General features: G+C 44.0%; 1 protein-coding gene across 2 annotated transcripts in view; it reads left to right on the top strand.

Annotated features, from left to right (window-relative positions):
* MIPEP (mitochondrial intermediate peptidase) overlaps positions 1–22,799 on the top strand; it is a 117,043-nt gene that overhangs the window by 74,786 nt on the left and 19,458 nt on the right. For both annotated transcript variants that reach the window (XM_054015425.1, XM_054015426.1), the window contains exon 16: positions 3,648–3,767. In XM_054015425.1, the coding sequence (XP_053871400.1) occupies positions 3,648–3,767 (120 nt within the window). The remainder of the gene's footprint in view (positions 1–3,647; positions 3,768–22,799) is intronic.

Below are 22,799 nucleotides of genomic sequence, written 5' to 3' on the forward strand. Positions count from 1 at the left end.
ACAAGCCTTGTGGATAAGGGAAAAGAGGTAGATGTGGTATATCTTGACTTAGTAAGGCTTTTGATACCATCTTGCGTGACCTCATAAACAAACTAGGGAAATACAACCTAGATGGAGCTACTATAAGGGGGGGTGCAGAATGATATAACTGGTTGGATAAACGTTCCCAGAGAGTAGTTATCAGTGGTTCACAGTCAAACTGGAAGGGCATATGAAGTAGGGTCCCACAGTATCGGTTCTGAGTCTGGTTCTGTTCAATATCTTCATCAATGATCTAGACAATAGCATAGAGAGTACACTTACAAAGTTTGTGGATGATACCAAACTGGGAGGAGTTGCAAGTGCTTTGGAAGATACAATTAAAATACAAAATGATCTGGACAAACTGGAGAAATGGTCTGAAGTGATAGGATGAAATTCAGTAAGGACAAGTGCAAAGTACTCCACTTAGGGAGGAACAATCAGATGCATACATACAAAAACAGGAAATGACTGCCTAGGAAGGAGTACTCCCAGAAAGGGATCTGGAGGTCATAGTGGATCACAACTAAATATGAATCAACAGTGTAACACTGTTACAAAAACTAAAACAAACATCATTCTGGGATATATTAGCAGGAATGTTGTAAGGAAGACACAAGAAGTAATTCCTCTCTGTTGATTAGGCCTCAACTAGAGAATTGTGTCCAGTTCTCGGTGCCACATTTCAGGCAAGATGTGGACAAATTGGAGAAAGTCCAGAGAAGAGCAACAAAGAAGATTCGAGGTCTAGAAAACATGACCTTTGAGGGAAGATTGAAAAAGTTGGGTTTGTTTAGTCTGGAGAAGAGAAGATTGAGAGGGGACATAACAGTTTTCAAGTACATAAAAGGTTGTTACACTGAAGAAGGAGAAAAATTGCTCCCCTTAACCTCTGAGGATAGGTGTAGAGATGTGATGACTCACCTGCGCAGCACCTCCTGTCGGTTGTCCTGGGAATTAGCTCAATTCCAGCTTCGGAGCACCTCTGCAGGCCGGTGTCTCGCCTGCTGCTGGCCCTGTGTCCCTCCAGGACTCTGGTGCCCTTTACTTCAGGATTCTGCCCCAGCAGTACCCCCACGCTCCGGGTCACCCCTCCCAGGGGAACCCCCAACCCTCTAAGCTCACCTTGCCTCAGTGGCTACTGCCAGTCGTCATCTAGCCCCTGCTTACTGGGGCAAACTGCAGTCTGTAAAGGCCACTCCTCATTGGCAAGGAGGTTTGGTCCAGCGGCCTCTGCCTAACCCCAGTACCTTTTTTTAGGCCTTGCACAAGGCCTGCAGCCTGGAGGTTTACCAGGCCCTCCTGCCTTATTCCCCAGCACTGCTCCAGTTCAGGTATCCTTTTCTCCCAGGCAGCCAGCCCTTCTCCCTCCAGGGCTGGAGAGAGACTCCCCTGTCTCCTGGCCCTCCAGCCCTGTTATCAGGGCCAGCTGGGCCCTGATTGGGCACAGTGACAGCTGTGGCTGCTTCCCCAATCAGCCTACTTTTGCTGCTTCTACTTCTCTATCCCTGCCGCAGACCTCTCCAGGGCTACTTTTAACCCTTTTTAGGACAAGAAGCAATGGGCTTAAATTGCAGCAAGGGCAGTTTAGGTTGGACATTAGGAAAAACTTCCTAACTCTCAGGGTCGTTAAGCATTGGAATAAATTGCTGAGGAATGTTGTGGAATCTCCATCATTGGAGATTTTTAAGAGCAGGTTAGACAAACACCTGTCAAGGATGGTCTAGATAATACTTAGTCTTTCCATGAGTGCAGGGGACTAGACTAGATGACCTCTCGAGGTTCCCGCCGATCCTACAATTCTATCATTCTAAATCCCAAACAAAGAACACTTGAGTGGTGAGGAAATTACGGAAGGGAATGATAAATAGGAGTTCTGTTGGCTTGTGTAGATCAGTATATCTCATAAGTTTTTTAAAGTAAAGGATAAGTGTTTTAGAATCCCTTTTGCAATGCCTGTGTGTTACATGTTTCATCTAAACTGTACACCAGAGTGCTCACCAGGCTGGAATTATGAGAAAGAGTGTGCTTAAGCAACTGGTGTACCTTGGCAGGGGGTGGTGGTGATTCTGAGAACCTAAAGCAGTTGAACCCTGAGTTCCCACTTCTGTGAAGGATAATAGACTCTCTGTCCAGTGGGATGTATTCCGGAGAGGCCAAAGAAACAGTGCCGGAGGCTACCCAGATCAAGGGAAGCTTAGAAGCAGATGGGTCTGGCATGAGAGTGAAACGTGGCAGCCTGGTGAATGTCCATCAGGGGGAGCTTTAACAGGGCTGTGACAAATGTTTGTTAAAACTTTAATCTTGTTATATTTCAGTAAAAAGCCATTTCTGTTTGGATTTTCATGATAGCACAGAGCTAGTACACAGTTAAGCTCCTGAATTGTCTCAGGGCTCCCAAAGCAATAAAGGAATTAATATAGTAGTGTTGTATTACACAAGTGTTGATAAAGGATAAGATGTTAATGTTACCTCCTGACAGCAAGAATCCAAATTCATCTCCTTCCAGCAGGAGCACAGTGGTTTCCTGTGAAACATCCTGGTGTTCCACTTAGATGTCGGGGAGGGGCTGCAGTTAACTATTTCTTCCTAACTCCTAAATATATTTATTTCCATGGGATTTGCACTGGGCCACTTTATCCACAGACAAGAAATCCTGTATGGGTCCCTAGGGTGCTTAGTGTGGCTGCTGCTCCACCTAATAGTTGGTCCATCCTACTGCAACCTGACTCCTGGTTTAGGCCTAATGTCTGTCTCCACCAAATCTTTGCAGAATATCATGAATTGGACAGTTGTCTCTCATTTTATCTGCCCCACAAACCTCCCACAAAGCATTTAGTCTCACAAATCAACATGCTGCAACTCCATTTCCCACTCTGTGACTTCCAACCCTGAAAAACCCTCAGCACCTCTCATACAATTCCTGAGTCCCATAAAAGTCCCACATATGCTGCTCCAAGCACCAGTAAAATATTGATCTCTTTCAGTAGCACTTCTTTCCTAATTCCCTTACCTCTTCTTATGCCTTGGACCAGTTCTAGAGGGAACTTGAGAGGTGCCACCAGTGGCTCCTTCTGCCATCCGTCTCAAGACACTTTTGGTGTCCACTGCTTAGCCTTCTTCACGGCAGTTGTGATCTTCTACTCTTTATGGCCCCATACACAGCATGTGCATCTTAGTGACATCGTGTTAGGCTGTGCTGTGTCTGTCTCTCAGAACCCAAGGAAGGTAATTTGAAAGTCTCTTATTAATAGGAGTATTTTAAAACTCCCCCCCCCCCCAAAAAAAAAAAGATGGACTTCTTTGGGACATTAGGCATTGGTTTCAATTTTGTTTAAGGTAGACAAATACATGAGCTTGCAGAGGTTGACAATGCATTTTAAGTGTCAGGGAACTAATCTTACAAGACACAAAGTCCTCAACATCTGTTTGTCAGTTGGCTTGAGGGCACTCAGCACAAGGATCAGTCCCTTATCCTTTTATTTTATACCAAAAATAGAAGAACCAGGAAATGTACATATTTTAAGTTCTCATGGTTTATTCTATTGCCTCTGTCTTTGTTGGTTAACCACATGTCAAATGCCAAGACTGTGAGCCAAAGCTGAATATATGTTTTATCTGTCTAGGTCTTTTATGCTGTCTTGGACCAACTCTACCATGGGGAACATCCTCTAAAGAGGTCAACCACAGAAATTTTAAAGGAAACCCAGGAGAAATTTTATGGATTACCATACGTACCAAAAACTGTGAGTATAATATTTCATTCTCATTCATACTTGAAAAGAAAAGGAAAGTTTGGAAATGCTTAGGCCTTGTGACTTTAGTAGGCTGACTAAGCTGTCATCCGCTTTCAGCAGAATCTTAAAATCTCCACATTTCCTATCAGCATAATTCAAAACAGAGGCCGTTTACTGAGGTTTTTGGCATAAATATCCAGGTGTGTCACTACTGAAACTGAAAAACTTCAACTCCAGAACTTCTGTCAAGCTACTGTGCCTGTGTGTGCTTGCATTTAAATATAATTTCCTTGCTTCTGTGATGAGAATGTGGAGTCAGTACTCTATTAGTACTGTATCTCCGAATGACAAAGAGCTTAGTGGAATTAGTTTTTCTATAATTTTGGGACTGTGAAAAACAGCATTTTTGTTCCATTCTAACAGTCCAACAGCCATTTTGGCAAATGAAGCAAATTGTGTAAAACATGTTGTATGTTATTAGCATTCAGAGAATACAAGAAAAACGAGGAGTCCTTGTGGCCCTTAGAGACTAACACATTTATTTGGGCATAAGCTTTCGTGGGCTAGAACCCACTTCATCAGATGTATGAAGTAAAAAATACAGGAGCAGGTATAAATACATGAAAGAATGGGGGTGCTTTACCAAGTGTTAGGTCAGTCTAATGAGATAAATCAATTAACAGCAGGATACCAAGGGAGGAAAAATTACTTTTGAAGTGGTAAGAGAGTGGCCCATTACAGACAGTTGACAAGGTGGTGTGAGTAACGGTAGGGAGAAATTAGTATTGGGGAAATTAAGTTTAGGTTTTGTAATGACCCAACCACTCCCAGTCTTTATTCAGGCGTAATCTGATGGTATCTAGTTTGCAAATTAATTCCAGTTCTGCAGCTTCACATTGGAGTCTGTTTTTGAAGTTTTTTTGTTGAAGAATTGCCACTTTGAGGTCTGTTATTGAGTGACCAGAGAGATGGAAGTGTTCTCCTACTGGTTTTTGAATGTTATGATTCCTGATGTCAGATTGATTATTAATTATTTTTCTGAATGAGAATGTGTGTGTTTTAATTATGTGAAAATTATATTCTGAAGATGCAAAACCGTTTATCCTTGGAATTTAAATCACATTTTAAACAAACAAAAAAAAGTGAATCAATTGTTTAGTTATGCACATAGTTCTTGTACTCTATCCTATCAAATTCTGAAGCTAGGAGCCCAGCCTGAGTAGCCGTTCACTCCTCCCATAATGCAGTTGTGTTCTTTCATTGCTTGGTGCTGTGCAGGAATCGAACAACCCTTCCCCACAAAGAATGGGGCTCCAGTTACCCTAAAGGGTGTGGATCCTTTCCCTACAAACCCTTCCTGCTCCTTAGGTAGCAGCTGATTCCACTCCCATGGCCCCGTTCTCAGCCACAGAGTCAGAGGCAGGATATCCCTAGAGAATAGAATTTGATTGTACATTGTCTTTAATACTCAAACTTTATTGTTTAAATACTCTTAATATAGAATGATTAGGCACATGGAGGCATTTAATATTTGTTCACATAGTCTTGAACTTTAGAACCCGTCTCCCCCTGCAAATCCCTAAGAGGGGAATGTTGGCCAGGTCACCAAATAAGTTCCTTTCTTGCTTTGAAGATTGTCTTGCAATCTTTAATCTCCACCTTCATAATTTATCCACAGGATGGTGCCTGTAACATTAAGCAACATCTTGTAGTGCAGCATAGCATCACCATTTTAGTACAAGCTTTGGTGTATGACTTGATCCCACAGTCTGTCCCAGTACAAAAACACTAATAATTGAGTTATATTGTCAATATACTGTCTAGTTTCTTATATTCAGAATTTGAGGGCATCTGGGCTAGGACTTTTAACACATTTAACATCTAAATTACACTTATCAAGAAACTACACTACAAGAACAGTTAGTAACTTTTGTAGCATAGCTCTTGCTACTTGATATGATGGAGGTGCAGGAGGCATCCCACAAATGCTGATATCCTTCAGATCATTGGACTCAATACAATTGCACTATCTATTAATGACGTGATCATGGAACCAGCAAAGATGGTGTGGCACACACCTGCCACATGTGCTCCCACCCTTAAAAGGACAGAGAAGTCATGTTTTGTCCCAGCCAAAGGGACAGAATTTTTATTTTGTCATCCAGCACCAAATCCACTGATTGCCCAAGCAGCATTAGAGAGAAGCAGGCAACACCAGGTATGATCTTTTCTACTTGATAAGGAAGCTAAGGGACTGTACTGTTGGCAGAAAGGTCTTTTCAGCTACCAGCCTGCAATTCACAATAGCAAACTGTCAGGTGCTTTTGACCAAGTACAACCTTGTGAACTACAACATATTCACAGAGTTTTCAGATAAGATTCCATGTGAGCTTAGAGGACAGTTTGAAGCACTCAACTAGGAGGGAAACCTGACTGTGAAGTCATCACTGCCATCAATGTGGCTGGCATGGCTGCTTGGTCAGTAGCCACTGCTGTGGTTGTGAAAAGAGTGGCGTGGCTTCACTCATCTGGGTTCCCAAAGGAGAGCCAAGTCACAATCGAGGATCTGCCCTTCAGAGGAAACTTAGCTATTTAGTGAAAGGATGAATAAGTCCCTACGTTCGTTAAAGGTATCCTGGGCAATTCTCCTCTCCCTCAGGATTCATGCACCAGACAAAGATCAACTCCTGAGCCATTCTTCCATTATAGCTATTATGAGCCCCCAAAGAAGTGCACACAACTACAGAGGCTTAGACAAACAACTCCTTCTGCCTCCTCCTTCCAACTGGAACCTAAAGAGCTGCAAATCATCTCTATAGCTAAATTTGTCTATTTTTTTTCTGATATGGGGGTCATTTAGCCCACTTCTTTGACAACTGGCAGAGCATTACATCCAACAGATGGATTCTTGATATTATCCAAACAGGATATACAATAGAATTCCTCTCCCTTTCCCCTCCTCATCCTCCATCCCGTTTTCTCTTCAGGGATCACTCTCACAAGGAGATGTTCTCTCAGGAGATAAACTCCCTTCTTCAACTGGGAGCCACAGAACCTGGTTCTCCCCTTTACCAAGGAAGAGGATTCTATTACAAATACTTCATGATTCAAAGAAAAAACCATAAACCTACAGCAACTCAGTGTCTATATCCCAGCAACACGATTTAGAATGGTAACGTTGGCAGCAGCAATTCTATCATTAAGCAAAGGAGACTAGTTCACAATTCACAACGTGAAGGATACCTGTTTCCATGTACCTCACTTGCACACAGGAAAGTTCTCAGGTTTCCATAGGTTCCTATCATTAACAGTACAAGCTACTTCCCTTCAGTCTGGCTACAGCCCCAAGGGTGTTTACAGAAATGATGTCAGTGGTAGCCCACCTTTGCCTCAAGGGAATCTCAATATTTCTGCCCCTTGACAAATGGTTATTGACTGGGAGATCTCACTAAGAGGTCCATTCTGCAACAAGAGCCCCTATTCTAGCTGCATCAGTCCCTGAGCATCTCTGTAGACAAAGAGAAATCGTTGTTAGTCCTCACATAGACAGAAGAATTCATTGGAGCAACACTGAACTCCGTTAGAGCCAGGAGCTTTCCTGCTAGACAATGACAACAATGGTCATGCAGCTTCAGGCCAGTCCACAGACCTGGGTTCAAACTTGTCTTACTCTTAGGCCAATGGCAGCCTGTACTTATGTAACACCATTTGCAAAGCTCCGATCTTGTGCCTTAGCTCAAAACAGTGTACATCCCAAGCAGAGACTGCATTGAAAAAGAGCCACCACTCAGAGAATACAGGACTCAGTAAACTGATGGGCAAACAGCCACCAGGTTTGCACAGGAATTCCTTTTACTTCACCACCACCTGAAAAAGTATTAATTCTGGATGCCTCCTCCCTAGGCTGAGACAGCCATCTGGACGAACAAGTGGCAGAAGATACTTGGACACCTCAAGAGTTCAGAATGCATATAAATCTGCTAGAACCGCAAGCAGTCCACAGGGCTTGCAAATGCTTCCTCCCATGCACAGCAGTGAGACGTGCACAAGTGCGATTGAACAAGTCAACAGTAATCTATATCAACAGACCAAGTGATGCAAAATCCACTCCATTATGCACAATAGCTGTCAACCTATGGAATTGGTGCATCAGTCACTCTGTCAGTAGTGCACCTCCTGGAGCAATGCAACAAGCTTGTGGACAGCCTTAGCAGATTCCTATCAAGGGACCATGAATGGTAACCAGACAATTTGATAATACAGCATATGTTCTACCTATGGGGGCATGTGATATGTGAGCCATCTAACATGTGATATGTGAGCCTGTCTTAATGTAATTTAGATGGAATGTGCGGATGTGACGTTCTGCTTCTCAGCTAATGGCTGTTGCTTGGCTGCTCTTTTAATCTGGCTGCACACAAAGGCCTTAGGCTTTAGGCCTTACAGCCAGGCTGTGCCTCCCCAAACAGCCTGGCCCCCACCCCCAATCCGCCCCCTCCCACTTCCCGCCCCCTGACTACCCCCCTCAGAACTCCCAGCCCATCCAACCCCCCCCTGCTCCTTGTCCCATAACCGTCCCCTCCCGGGACCCCCCTACCCCAACCACCCCCTGCCCCTAACTGCCCCCCGGGACCCCACCTCCTATCCAACCCCCCTGCTCCCAGTCCCCTGACCTCCCCAACCCCTATCCACACCCCCGACCCCTGACAGGCCCCCCCGGGACCCCAAACCTATTCAACCCCCCCTGTTCCCCTGTCTCCTGACCCCTATCCATACCCCTGCCTCCTGATAGGCCCCCCAGGACTCCCATGCTTATCCAACCTCCCTGTTCCCCATCCCCTGACCACCACCCCGCCCCCAGAACCGCTTCCCCATCCACCTGCTCACTGCCCCCCGGGACCCGCCGCCCCTTATCCAACCCCATGGCCTCGGCCCCATTACCATGCCGCTCAGAGCAGCATGTCTGGCAGCTGCGCTGCCTGGCCGGAGCTAGACACGCTGCCACTCTGCTTAGCAGGAGCTCACAGCCCCGCCGCCCAGAGCGCTGCCCACATGGCGGCATGGCTGCCAGGGAGGGGGAACAGCAGGGGAGGAGTTCGGGGCTAGCCTCCCTGGCAGGGAGCTCAAGGGCCAGGCAGGACGGTCCCATGGGCCGTAGTTTGCCCACCTCTGCTTTACAGTATGGCTGCAGACAAAGGCTTTATCTTTACAGGGCCCTCCTGGCTGACCCAGTCTTTCATAAGAAGGCTTTCCTATGACTATACCCTACATGTACAACCAATGTGATCTCAAAATTCCATTTAAACTAGACTGACTATCTACCTGTCTTCTCACCAAAACTCCCATGACCAGCAAAGACAGGACACTTCATACTGTGGAAGTGCGAAGAATGTTAGTGTTCTATCCAGGCAGAACAAAATCCTTTTGAAAGTCTCCCAAGCTACTTACATCCTTTACTGAACACATGAAGGGAGAAGCTATTTTGGCGCAGAAAATATCCAAACGTATCTCTGGCTGGATCCTGCTGTGTTACGAAGTGGCTGGCATCCCTCCTCCATAGGGTATCAGGACTCAGGCGGTGTCAGTGGTTTTCCTCAGCGAAGTTCCCCTAACTGAGATTTGTAAAGTTACGACTTGGAGTTCATTTCATAGCTTTGCAAAATATTACATTGTAGGGCAGACCTCAGCAGCTGATGCGGCAGTGAGCTCAGCAGTCTTCCATTCACTGACTTCTTTGAGGTCCTCACACCCTCCTCTATAAGGAAGACTACTTGTCAGTCACCCACAGTGGAATACAGATAGGGGCCAGTGCTTGAAGAAAGAGAGGTTACTTACCTTTCTATCACTTGAGTTCTTGGAGATGTGTTGGTCTTTATCTGTATTCCACTACCCACCCTCCTTCTCCTCTGCTGCAGATCTGGCCAGCTGCAGTAGAGAGGAAACTGGAGAGGCAGTCCTTTCACACTGCCTTATTGTCTCAGTCTACAGCATGAGGAGAGGAACTGCACAGGTGTGGTCTTCAGAAAGTCTTGCTTGTGTGGAACATGTGCGTGCCCACAGTAGAATATCGAAAGGGGCCACACAACATGAAGAATTCAGGTTACAGAAAGGTAAGTAACCACTCCTTTAAGCTATAGAGAGTATTAAATGTAGCACAAACCAAACTGCATACTTTTTGCTTTCCCATCAGTGCTAGTAATAATGAAAAGGGACTATTGTGTATTTCCAGTAGTCTTAAATAGACGTTTATATGGCTGTCAGAGGAGCTTTAGTAACATCTCGAAGAATCACAGTTGCTGTATGATAAATAACTTGTTTTCTGCTCCTGAGTAGGGGAATAAAATTGAATAACTCAATTATACATTTTGGGTTTATTCTCTTCCTGACATATTCATGTAACTTTTGTTAATGCTAATGGAAATTATCTGCCCATGTTGAGAGGAGACAACTTTGAAGCAGCAATGCCTATATTACAAGAAATCATATAGCTATGAAAAGACAATAGTAATGGAGTAAATTCTGCACTTTCCTTCATCCAGTGCAAGCCCATTGACTTCATGTGGGTTTCACTGTATGTAGGTCAGCACAGACATTCCTGATGCATCTAAAAGAAAATTGAATGACACAATTCTTCTCAAAGCCTGGATTTTAAACACTGCTTTTCCACATTAAATCATGAATTGGTCTTAAATTGTCACTCCCCTCTAAATAGTGACTTTGTAAAACTGAACCTGTGGAGTTCCGTATTAATTGTTTGTCTTCATAGCAAACTTTCTCAGGTCTCAAGTAGATGTTTGTTTGTTTTTATTTCTCCTTCACTCCCAGCTCCATAAACTCACCCTGGGCTCTGAAAACTTGTGTGCACTATAAAAATTACTCACTGCTGACAAGATTTCAGCAGTAGATGCAGCTGAACTATTGTTGAATGCTGTTTAGCCAAGAGCCGTTGGGTCAACTGGATCCTATCCATCTCACAGACCCTCACATCTAATAAAGATTCTGCAGGCCAAATTAGATCATAGAATCATAGAACCACAGGGTTAGAAGGGACCGCAAGGGTCATGTAGTCTAACCCCCTGCCGAGACACAGGATTTGTTGTATCTAAACTGGTGATACTCAGCCTCAGGACCCACAAGTGGCTCTTTAATGCGACTCCTGAGGCCCTTTGCAGCACCTGATATTAAAACACTGTGCAGTTTAAGTATTAACCAATCAGGAGGCTTTTACTATGTTATCAACCAATTGTAGAATACCTGGTCAGTCATTTTGCTGTGAGAGTAATATGTATCTAAAAATAGTAAATGAAACAATGAATTCACACTACTATGGCTCTTTTGGGTAGTGATCACTAATTTGGCTCCTGAACCACTGAGGTCTGAGTATCACTGGTCTAAACCATCCAAGACAGATGGCTATCCAACCTCTTTTTGAAAACCTCCAGTGAAGCAGCTTCCATGACTTCCTTAGGCAGTTCCTTCCGTTGTCCTATTGTTCTTACAGTTAGGAAGTTTTTCCTGAGATTTAATCTAAATCTGCTATGCTGTAATCTGAACCCTTTGCTCATATGGCTTGCATTCCATCCCTTTGATCACCTTTGTCGCTCACCTTTGGATCCTTTCCAGTTTCTCTACATCCTTTCTATACATTGGTGACCAAAATTGGACACGGTACTTCAGCTGAGGCCTAACCAGCCCCGAGTAGAGCAGTACTATCAGCTCCTGTAATTTGCATCCTATGCCTCTGTTAATACAACCCAAAATTACATTTGCTTTTTTTGCAACAGCATTGCATTGTTGACTGGTGTTGAGGTTGTGATCCACCAAAACTTCCAGATCCTTCTCAGCAGTGCTGCTGTCAAGCTAGTTATTCCCCATTCTGTATTTGTGCGTTTAGTTTTTCTTCCCTAAGTGTAGCACCTTACATTTGTCTTTGATGAATTTCATTGTCTATGGCCTGGTTCTCCAGTTTATCAAGGTCCCTTTGAATTTTAGCTCTATCTTCCAAAGTATTTGCAGCCTCCCCAAGCTTTGTCTCATCAGTAGATTTGATCAGTGTGCTCTTTATTCCTACTTCCAGGTCATTAATAAAATGTTAAATAATGCCGGACCCAAAACAGATCCCTGTGGAACCCCACTTGAGATCTCCTTCCAGTCTGACATAATTCCATTAATAGTTAATCTTTGTTTGCGGTTGATTAACCAATTATTACTCCTGAGGGAATTCTACATCAAAAAAATAAAAATTCTGCACACTATTTTAAAATACTGCAAAATTCTGAAAATTTTATTTGTCAATAAATAAATGTGGAGGCTCCAGCATGGCAGTGGGGAACACAGGCCACTGGCTGCATGGAGGTGGGAGATCACCCTGCAGCCCACCCACCCCTGCCCCGGGATACAAACTTGGCAGTGAGGCTGCACCTGACTCTGATACAGTGCAAGGACTGGGCCTGCCCCAGAAGCAGCTCCCCCCACAGTGACCCATTCCCATGCGGCTGAGGAACGATGGGGCCTACGGAATGGGGGGATGCAGAGATTTCTGCAGCTGGGGGAGGTTTCTGGGCATGGGTCAGGGTCATCCCCAGCCCTGGCCGCTCCTTGAAGAGGAAGAGGGGACTTGCAGCTAAGCCCAGCATAGGGTAGGAACCACCAGCCGGGGCATCCACACCCTCCCCCCACAGTGATTTAACTCTCTGCCAGCTGCTCCAGGTGCCTGAAATGATGCACCTGTGATGCTTTAGAGGGGTGTGTGACTGCTCTTGTGACTTTCCTTTGTTTCCCTGATAGTCATTTTTCTGTGGGGAAGCAAAAAAAATCTCCATGTGCTCAATGAATGAATGAATTCTGCATGTGCCCAGTGGTGCAGAATTCCCGCAGGGGCACTGCTGATTGCTAGTGATCACCCAATTCATCCTCCAGGTATTCACAAATTGAATGTTTTGTACATTGCTCTAGTAGCTTCCCAGGTGTTGAGTTCAGGCTGACAGGTCTGTAGTTCCCCGGCTCCTCCTTTTTCCCTCTTTTAAAGATGGACACTACATTATCCCTTCTCCAGTCTTCCAGCACCTCTTCTGTCATCCATGAGTTTGCAAATATTATTGCCAGAGGCTCCAACATTCCTTCAGCTAATATCTTCAGCCCTCTGGTGAATAGCATCAGGCCCCGTTGACTTGAATTCATTCAACTTAGTCAGAAGATCTCTGACATGTTCTTTACTTATACTTATCTGCATCCCTTCCCCGTTATTATCCGTAATAGCTTAGCTAGTTGTCCGGTCACATGTTATTTTTGTGTGTGAAGACTGAAGCGAAGTAGGCATTGAGCAGCTCTGTCTTCCTATCATCTTCCGTTACCAGCTCACCTTCTTCATTGAGCAGCAGACCCATACCATCCCTGATATTTCTTTTTTATCTGACATATTTGTAGATCCCCTTCTTGTTGTCTATAATATTTCTTGCCAGCTGTAACTCATTCTTTGCCTTGGCTTTCCTGATTTTGTCCCTACATGCTCGTGCTATTCCCATGTTCACTTCCTTGGTGACATGCCCCCCCTTCCATTTCCTGTATGTGTCCCTTTTGGTTTTCAGATAGCAAAATAGCTTCTTGTGCAGCCACAGTGGCTTCCTGTGACTCTTATCTTCCCTCTGCATTGGAATAGCTTGATCTTGAGCATCTAGTATTACATCTTTTAGGAACTGCCAGCCCCTGTCAACTCCTTTTCTTCCTAATTGGTCCTTCCATGGGACCTTGCCAACTATTTCTCAATTGGTTGAAATCTACCTTTCTGAAGTCCAGTGTCCTGGTTTGTTATTCTCATGTCTTCCTTTCCTTAGGATCTTGAATTCTTACCAGATCATGATCACTTCCTCCCAAGTTCCCGAACAGCTTTGCATTGCAACTAATTCACCCCTGTTGGTCAACACCAGATCCAAAATGGATGACCCCCTAGTTGTTTCCTCAACTTTCTTAATCAGAAAGTTATCCCCTACACATGCTATGAACTTGCAGGACATATTATGTTTTGCTGCATTAGTCTTCCAACAGATATCAGAGAACTTAAAATCACCATTAATACTAGCCCATGTGTGTTAGCTAATCTTGTTACCTGGTTGAAGAATGCCTCATCCACTTCCTCTTCTTGATTTGGTTCTCTATAATAGACCCCCACCGTAACACCACTATGATTATTTTCCCTTTTTATCTTTACCCAGATACACTCAGTAGGTCTGCTGCTCACTTCCTCTTGGATCTCAGGACTAGTGTATACATTCTTGACATATGGTGCAACACCCTCCTTTTCCCCCCATATCTATCCTTCCAGAACAAGCTATGTCTCTCAATGCTGGTGCTTCAATCATGGGAGTTGTCCCACCAAGTCTCCGCAATGCCAATGAAGTCATAATTTTCTTCACAGATCATGACTTCCAGTTCATCCTGCTTGTTTCCCATACTCCTTGCATTGGTTTACAGGCATTGAAGATATTTGGCAGACTGTCCTGTTGCTTTTCTTCGTGCCTCTTTAATGCAGTTGTGGTTTCTAGTCCCTTCTCCAGAATTTAGCCCCTTCCCCTCACTAACACCTCTGCAGCCCATTGTTTAAGATTATAGAATCATAGAAATGTGGGGCTGGAAAGGACCGCAAGAAGTCATCTATTCCAGCCCCCTGCTGTGAGGCAGGACCCAGTATGCCCCTAGACTAACTCTGACAGGTGTTTGTCTAACCTGTTCTTAGGGGATTCTACAACCTCCCTTGGAAGCCTAGCCTAGTACTTAACTATTCTTGTAGTTAGAAAGTTTTTCCTAATATCTAATTTAAATCTCCCTTGCTGCAGATTAAGTTGATTACTACATGTTCTGCATTCAGTGGGCATGTAGAACAATTGATCACCATCTTCTCTGTAACATCCTTTAACATATTTGAAGACTGTTATTAGGTGTTCCCTTCCGCCCTCCCCCTCCCCCAGTCTTTTTTTCTCAAGACTAAACATGCCCAGTTTTTTTTAAAACTATCCTCATAGGTTGGTTTTCTAAACCTTGTATCATTTTTGTTGCTCGCCTCTGGACTGTCTCCAATTTGTCCACATCTTTCCTAAAGTGTGGCACCCAGAACTGGGCACAGTGCTGCAGCTGAGACCTCACCAGTGCCAAGCAGAGTAGGATGGTTACTTCCGGTCTGACATATGATACTCCTGATAGTACACCCCAGGGTATTAGCCTTTTCCACAACTGCATCACGTTGTTGGCTCATATTCAGTTTGTGATCCACTGTAACCTGCAATCTCTTTCTGCAGCACTACTGCCTAGCCAATTATTCCCCATTTTATATTTATGCATTTGTGTTTTTCCTTCCTAAGTGTTGTACTTTGCAGTTGTCTTTTATTGAATTTCATCTTGTTAATTTCAGACCAGTTCTCCAATTTGTCAGTTTATGCTCTTAGTGGCATCTGTGCAGGCTGAAAACAGTGGGGTTGAATACGTATAGGGTTACCATATTTGAACATTGAAAAAAGAGGACACTCCATGGGGCCCCGGCCCCGCCCCAACTCCGCCCCTTCCCCTCCCCCGGTCCCACCCCTTTCCCCACCCCCGGCCCCGCCCAACTCCGCCCCTTCCCTGTCCCCATTCCAACCCCTTCCCCAAAGTCTCCGCCCCCTCCCCTGAGCACCCCACATTCCCCCTCCTCCCTCCCAGCCACACGAAACAGCTGCACCAATTCTAAAGTCAGGCACTCCACTAGTATAGACTCCCATGACTTTAATGAAGCTGCTCAGTGGAGGATCTGCCCCGGCCCTCAGTTTTTGGGAGCGGTCAGGACACGCAGCTCACACTGTTCTGTTTCCCAGCTCCCCAGATGCCTTGGAGCACCCAGTTCTCCTCCCTGCCCGGTAAAATCCCGGACATTTTGAGCTATTTAATTCTTTAATTCTAAAACGTAATTCTTTATATGTAGTGAACTTTGTATTTTCGTTTTGGCATTGTGTTTGCTCCTAGGATCAGGGGCAGCCAGGGTCTCCACGTGCTTGGCCCGCCACAAGCCAAGCTCAGAGGCTCCCATTGGCTGGGAAAAGCTCCAATGGGAGCTGTCGGAGCCAGCCCCTGCAAGCCCTGCCCCCGCAGCTCTGATTGGGCAGGTATTTCGCAGTGATCCACCACACTGCTGTGTCTCATCACAAATGGGGAGCTGAGTGCCATACAGCACACTCCAGCCCCAGGAGCTCTGATCCACTTGCAGGCAAGGCAGCCCGATGCCCATCGCAGCCAGAGCTCTGATCCCTCTGCACACTCCTGCCTTTCTCACACTGCCCTCCCCTCCTCCCCCACCACAGTCAGTGCTTTTTGGCGACTCCCCGGAGCAGCTCCCCCAGCGCTGCCCCCCACCTGTGCAATCAGCGGCGCATGGTACTCCCAGCTTTGCTGCTCCCTGACTCTTCGGCTCTGTTTAAGAGCCAAGCTGCCCTAGTGCTACCGGCTTCAGGCACTTCTCCTACCTGGGCTCCACCTGAGCTGCTCCTCCCAGCTCAGACTGTAAGAGCCGAGCTGCTGGCTTCTGGCAGCCCTCCCCTACCTCAGGACCCAGAGCTGGCTGGACACGTCCCTTCCCCCGGCTCCAACTGAGCTGCTCGGCTCCGCCCCCTCAGACTTACAGAGCAGAGCTGCAGGAGCCAGCGTTACCGGCTTCAGGCAGCACCCCCCCTGCCTCGGGACCTTGCACCGTGGGAGCAGCTCAGCTGGAGCCGGGTAGGAGAAGTGCCTGGCTGGGGGCTCGGGGTCCGGAGGCGGGGGGGGGGGGTGCTGCCTGAAGCCAGTAGCGCTTGCTCGGGCAGCTTGGCTCTGTAAATCTGAGAGAGGAGGAGTGGAGCAGAGCCACAGGGGGAGAGGAAGTGCCGGCCATTTTCCCGGACATGTGTGGCTTTTCAGCAATTCCCCCCGGACGGGGGTTTGATTGCTGAAAAGCCGGACATGTCCGGGAAAAAGAGGACGTATGGTAACCCTAAATACGTATAAATGAGGGTGTAAATTGGTCTGTAGGGCCTCTGTTACTAGTGATCATGTCTGACCTGGAAATAACTCACCTTAATTGTCAGAGCCCAAGTAAGTGTGGCAGATGTGGGGGACACTAATGGTTAGTTTGACTTATGACCGTAAAGAAATTGGTATAGAAATTGGTGAAATTCAATTAATAAGGAACTATACAATGCCAGTACTGCAAAGTTAATTTTGGGGGTAGAAACTTTGAGCTTGTTGCCTAACCACTTTTGACTTTATGCATAAAAAATGAATAAAATTCCAGATAATTGAAAAGATGCTTTTAACGAAAGAAAGCAATACCAGGTTCTAAGGGAGAGCAATCAGTTTTCGTTAATCTCTCTTTTTAGAGCACAGCAAAATTAAACAATTTAATTTGGGAAAAGAGATGGATTTTTGGTGAACCGTGTTTCCTCCTATTATGTACTTTATTCAACATTTAGAGGAATTCCTTCGTTGTATTCATATATAACATGCATCAGAGCTAGTATGCACAATTTGTGGTAATTACCCATGATAGGAGAGTACATGTTTTGGTTTATATAACTTTGGATAGCAAGCCTTTTGATTATTTTCTCAGCTGCTAAATAATCTGGCAATACACCTGATTTGTTCCAACATGTTAAAAATGCAGTATTTCAGAAAGGTCACTTCTATTAGTGACCTAAAGCTTCCCTTAGGTAACAGGTTTAATTATACTTCATACCTTTGTCCACAATGCAGTTTGGTTCATAGCGTGAGAAGTTTTCTTCATATTTAGTAGGTCATATCAAAGAGAAACACTTTGTTTCCTATTTGATGTTTTTGCTAATAAAGGCATTGAGGCTTTAATGTATAATAGATGCGTAGGTACTTGAGCAGACACTGATGCAGCTCTGATTATAACTTGTTAGTTTTCTGAAGAGTGATGCAGCCATTTGTCTACTTTTTGGATTTGGTATAACCTCTACAGAATCAGTTGCTACTTTTGCCAAGTTGGAAACCCCAGTTGTTTACAAAAAATTCAAATCCTTGGATTAGCTTTCAAATGGGCTTTCTTAAAATATACTATACAATCAAACATAAGAATGTGAGTATGGTGAGAGGAAAATTAAATAAGCATGCAATGAACGTCATAGAAGTTTGTATAAATAATTAATATCTAAAAGCAATTTGGAAAGGACTGATTCCATATTGAGCTAAACATTCAGTTCAAACCTATAACAATGGTTAGAACTTTCAAAAGCTCGTGAAGTCACTCTAGGAGGTTTGTTTGGCTTTTTTTTTTTTCCGTTAACGTATTTCAGATCACCTTTATGACAGGGAAAATATTGATAGCAAAGTATCAGGAAATATTTATATTCCAGCAACAATATGACACTATTCACTGAACAACTGTGTCTGTGGCCGCAGAATGTTTACAGAAATTGTAAGACAGTGAAGCACTTTTAAGGAATTTCTTTTTACAAGTGTTACCTCCATGAAACTCAAACAAATGTTTAGCAATATTTATGTGTAATGGAGCTGCTTTTTAAAGAACTATGAAGAAATTTGTGTATGTCCCTTACTGGTAATACTTTTAATTAACTTTTATAAATCACTTGGTGGGAAGAAGGGGAGGAAGGGATTAAACTGTATTATTTAGTCAGTGTGTAAAGTGAAGTTCTCTCACATGCCAAACTCCCATTATTTTCAGGACAGAAGGACTGGTCCTACATATACTTAATCGCTCAATTATATCTATTATTTATATTTCAGTAGGGGGGTAGATATGATATCTAAGATATCCCAACTGATAACAAGGCCCTATTATTCGAGGTGCCATATAAACATATAGTAAGAGACTGTGCTTTCCCTGAAAAAGCTTTGCTTTAAATAGAAAAGACTGTCAACGTATCGGAGAAAGGAAGGGGGACTAATCCTCAGTGAAACTTTTCTTCACTGCAACAGTTAGCTAGAGTTAGCATTCTCAAATGAGAGCAAGCACACTTCAAAACAACACTCAAGTTAAGCATGGGACTGGGTATACCCTGCATACCATTGGTGGCAATGTAGAGTGTGAAAAGCAGGCTGCCTCTGCACTCTGGTGTGTAGCTACATGTGTCAGTGAGAGGCTCTGGCAGGGGGAAGCAGCAGGAAAAGACTTGCAGCAGGGCACTGCCGGAGTCTTTCCCTGCTGCTGGTACACTGCTAAATATAGGGGAGGTACTGAGTGGGCGTGTAGAGAGTCATGTAGGATATATACCCTAAGGTTCTGGTGTGTCTTTATTCTATTTGCCTAAGCAGTGCCTCGCTGTCTACACTGCTGTTTATACCTGTGCTGGCACAGCATTCAGGGTATGTACTCCACATGCTGCTGTAAGGAGTGTGCAGTGTAGCTATACCCTGGATTAGCTGCTGTTGTAACTGCAGTGGGGGATGCAACAACTGCATTACTAGCTCAAGGATCAGTATTGCTCAAGCTTCAACTCACCCACCCCCCGACAGGCTAGTTAGATGGAGTTTAAAGCGCCACTTAACTCAAGCTAGAGAATTTTGTGTGTGGATGGGAGTTGTTAGGGGTAACCCTCAAGTTATAACTCAAGCTAACTGCTATGAAGATGCATCTTTTGAATATGTCCACACTTTGAGCTAGGGGTGTGAGTCCCAGCTCCAGGAGACATTATCTCTGCCAGTTTTGATCAAACTAGTATGCTAAAATTAGAATCTAGTCATAGCGATGAGAGTAGCAGAAGGGGCTACACTCAGTTTTCAGAGCACTGGCTTGGTCAGAAATTACACCTCCAGCTCAATGTAATAGACATCCTCTGTGGTTTGCCCAAGGTCACACTGTAATAGGGTGACCAGACGTCCCGATTTTATCGGGACTGTCCCGATATTTACTTGTTTGTCCCGCGTCCCGACCGAACATTGGTCAGGACGCGAATTGTCCTGATATTTTGCACTCTGGCGCACAGGCAGAGGGGGCTCGCGCCCCCCCTTCCCCTTCCCTCCCCCATTGGATCCCTCCCCAAATTCCCACCCTTGACCTGCCCCCTCATTGCCCCATTGGATCCCTCCCCAAATCCCTGCCCTGGCCCCGCCTCTTCCCCAAGCACGCCGCATTCCTCCTCCTCACCCCTCCCTCCCAGGCTTGCGCTAATCAGCTGTATGGCGGCGCAAGCGCTGGAGGAGGGGGGAGAAGCAGGATGCGGCAGCCAGCTCAGGGAAGGTGGAGGTGGAGGCGGAGTGGAGGTGAGCTGGTGGGGCGGGGGGGGGGGCAGGACGTGGAGCTGCCGGTGGATGCTCAGCCTCCGCCAATTTTTCCTATGCTCCGTCTTTTCTTTCTTCTTTTTTTTTTTCCTCTGCCGCCGGTTCTTGGGGTTTTTTTTTTGTCCTCTGCCAGAACCACCCCTCCTTCCTCCCCCCCCCCGCGTCTCTCATCTGGTCACCCTACACTGTAAGCTGTGGCAGAGTCAGTAATTGAATCCTGATCTCCTCAATTCCAGTCTGGTGTGCTCAGATATTCAGGCACAAGAACAGAATGGTACTAAAATAACATTAGTTTACAATATTAAATGTCTTATTTTGTAGGTACAGAGGTTTTACCTGATTAAGCTGATATATTGGTAAAGATGTGTTTATAACATCATATAGATTTTTACTAGTAATTTTAACTTCTTACAATAATTTAGTTAAAAAGGGGAAACTTATATTCATCACAAGTATTATTTGTATATGTTACCTTAAAGCATTGACTCATTTAATTTAAGCCCAGTGTGTTACTAACAGAAGGTACTGAAAGATGGACTAAGACCTGCTCCTGTACCCATCTGAAGTCCTGCTGACCCTTAGTGGGACTCTTGTTGGGAAAAGATCTGCCGATATTGACCTGATTGTAGGCCTGAGACATTAGTATTACTCATTCATGGTTGGTAACATGCTCTTTTTGTGTGTATTGCATGTGTGTGTATATCCAAAGCTATATATCACGATAGAGGGGATGAATTTGGAAATTCTCAGGTTTGGGTATTATGTCAATATTTTACTTTAGAAAGCTATCATTTTATTGTAAAATGTGTAATACTACTAATATAGAGAGACATAAGGTAGGTGAGGTAGTTTCTTTTGTTGGATCAACTTCTGTTGGTGAGAGGGACAAGCTTTCAAGCCAGACAGAGCTCTTCTTCAGGTCTGGGAAAGGAACTTGAAAGCTTCTCTCTCTCACCAACAGAAATTGGTCCAATAAATGATATTATCTCACTCACCTTGTGTGTCTCATAGCCTGGGACCGAAACGGCTACAACTACACTGCATAATACTACTAGTATAGCCTGTCTTAATTTACTTCTTGTCCAATTTAAATATCCTAAATTGTCAGAATTTCCAGTCAGAATCTTAATATGAACATCTAATGCAATTTTTGAAGCGATGCTGAACCATAAACGTAACCTTTTGAAGTATATATTCTTCTATATCTCTCAAATGGCAATTTTCATCACATCGTCTTGGAAGTGGATATATAGTGGTATATAGCTTTTGTACATTTGAGTTGTGATGATCAAGTCGTTCAGTAGGTTAAATTAAATATGTTTATATTTTTGTTAATAATTCAAATAATTCAACAACCATATGGTACATATCTAGAAACACTTAAGTGGTTAATTGCACGTTAAATTCCTTTCCTCTTCCCCAATATAAACAACTGCAAAAATATTTACATTCCCTGTCTTGCTAGATTTATTTATGACTTTATAAGAAAAACACAGAAGTGTTATAAAGTGAAACTTTAATCTCTTGTTTGACTCACTTTCTAAAATGTCAATGGTATCTTAGTTGGTTTATCTTACACACTATCCCACTCCTAACCTCAGAAAGGCACTTTACTGTAAAATTTTGAACTATTGTGACATTAGCCAAGCTAGTGGGAAATAAGAAGTTGTTTCTTATAATTAAGTTCAAGTTATTCCACCCAAAATCAGAAGCTGCAACTAGAGAAAAAAGGTGTTTTTTTTTTTAATCCTTTAAGAATCTTTTTCACCTTTTTGTAACTCCAGTGTTATGCTGATGTAATTCTGTTGAAATTGGAAGAGTTTACACCAACATTAAACTGCAGTAACACAATAGTGAATCAGACCCAGCATATAGAAAAAACAACCTCATCCCAAAACAAACATATAAATGATAAAACCACCCACTGAAATTCTGTGTATTTAAAATGAGAGAATGTATGGCTCGATGCCCTTCCAAAGTGTGTTCTTTGTTTAAAATAAAATAGTGCATGAGTACCTTGGTTTTCTTCTAGAGCAAACCATACCTCTCAACTTTCAAAACTGAGAGACAAGCTATGAAAATGTGTGACAAATTACCAAATTATGGAACACCTGCATTTTGGGCCATAATTTTCAGATCATCATGTTTTTTTAACCTGGTTTAGGGATATTTTGTCATTCTGTGAATTAAACTGGTATTTTAAATAGAAAAATTGAAAAACAAATTCCATCATTTGCAACCATAAGGACTCCCCAACATTTGTGGCTTGCTAACAGAGCTTGAACCATGGAGTTTCAGATCCCCAGTGCAGACTTCTACCATTTGAGCTACACTTTGTGGGCCAGCCACTAGAGAGGCACCTAACATACACTTTGCCATTAAGTTTCAGAACTAATTGTCAAACAGCACTAGAATGTTGGAAATTCTTTTTGTGGCTCTGGCATGGGTGTATGTATATTGGTTAGAGTCTGGGTAGCCAAGCACACAGATTTAGCTTGTTAATTCTTGGAGGCAGAGTTGATGAGACTTGGATTTGTCATACTAGAGGCCTGGTCACTATTTCCCAGGTCTGCCCTGTGCAAACTCTCAGTTAACTTCTTTATAAAATGGGTAAGAACAATACTTCACTGCCCTCTTGGTTAAGATATGAAGGCAATAATAAGAGCTCTGAAGTACAAAGAAATGTAGACAGCAGTCAGTAAAGGTGAGACCAGAACTCCTGGTTCCCAGCTCAGTGCACCTTCCTCTAGACCAGTGGTCTCCAAACTTTTTTGATCGCACACC

Source organism: Malaclemys terrapin, chromosome 1, assembly GCF_027887155.1.
Source record: "Malaclemys terrapin pileata isolate rMalTer1 chromosome 1, rMalTer1.hap1, whole genome shotgun sequence".
In the NCBI taxonomy this organism is placed as follows: Eukaryota; Metazoa; Chordata; order Testudines; family Emydidae; genus Malaclemys; species Malaclemys terrapin.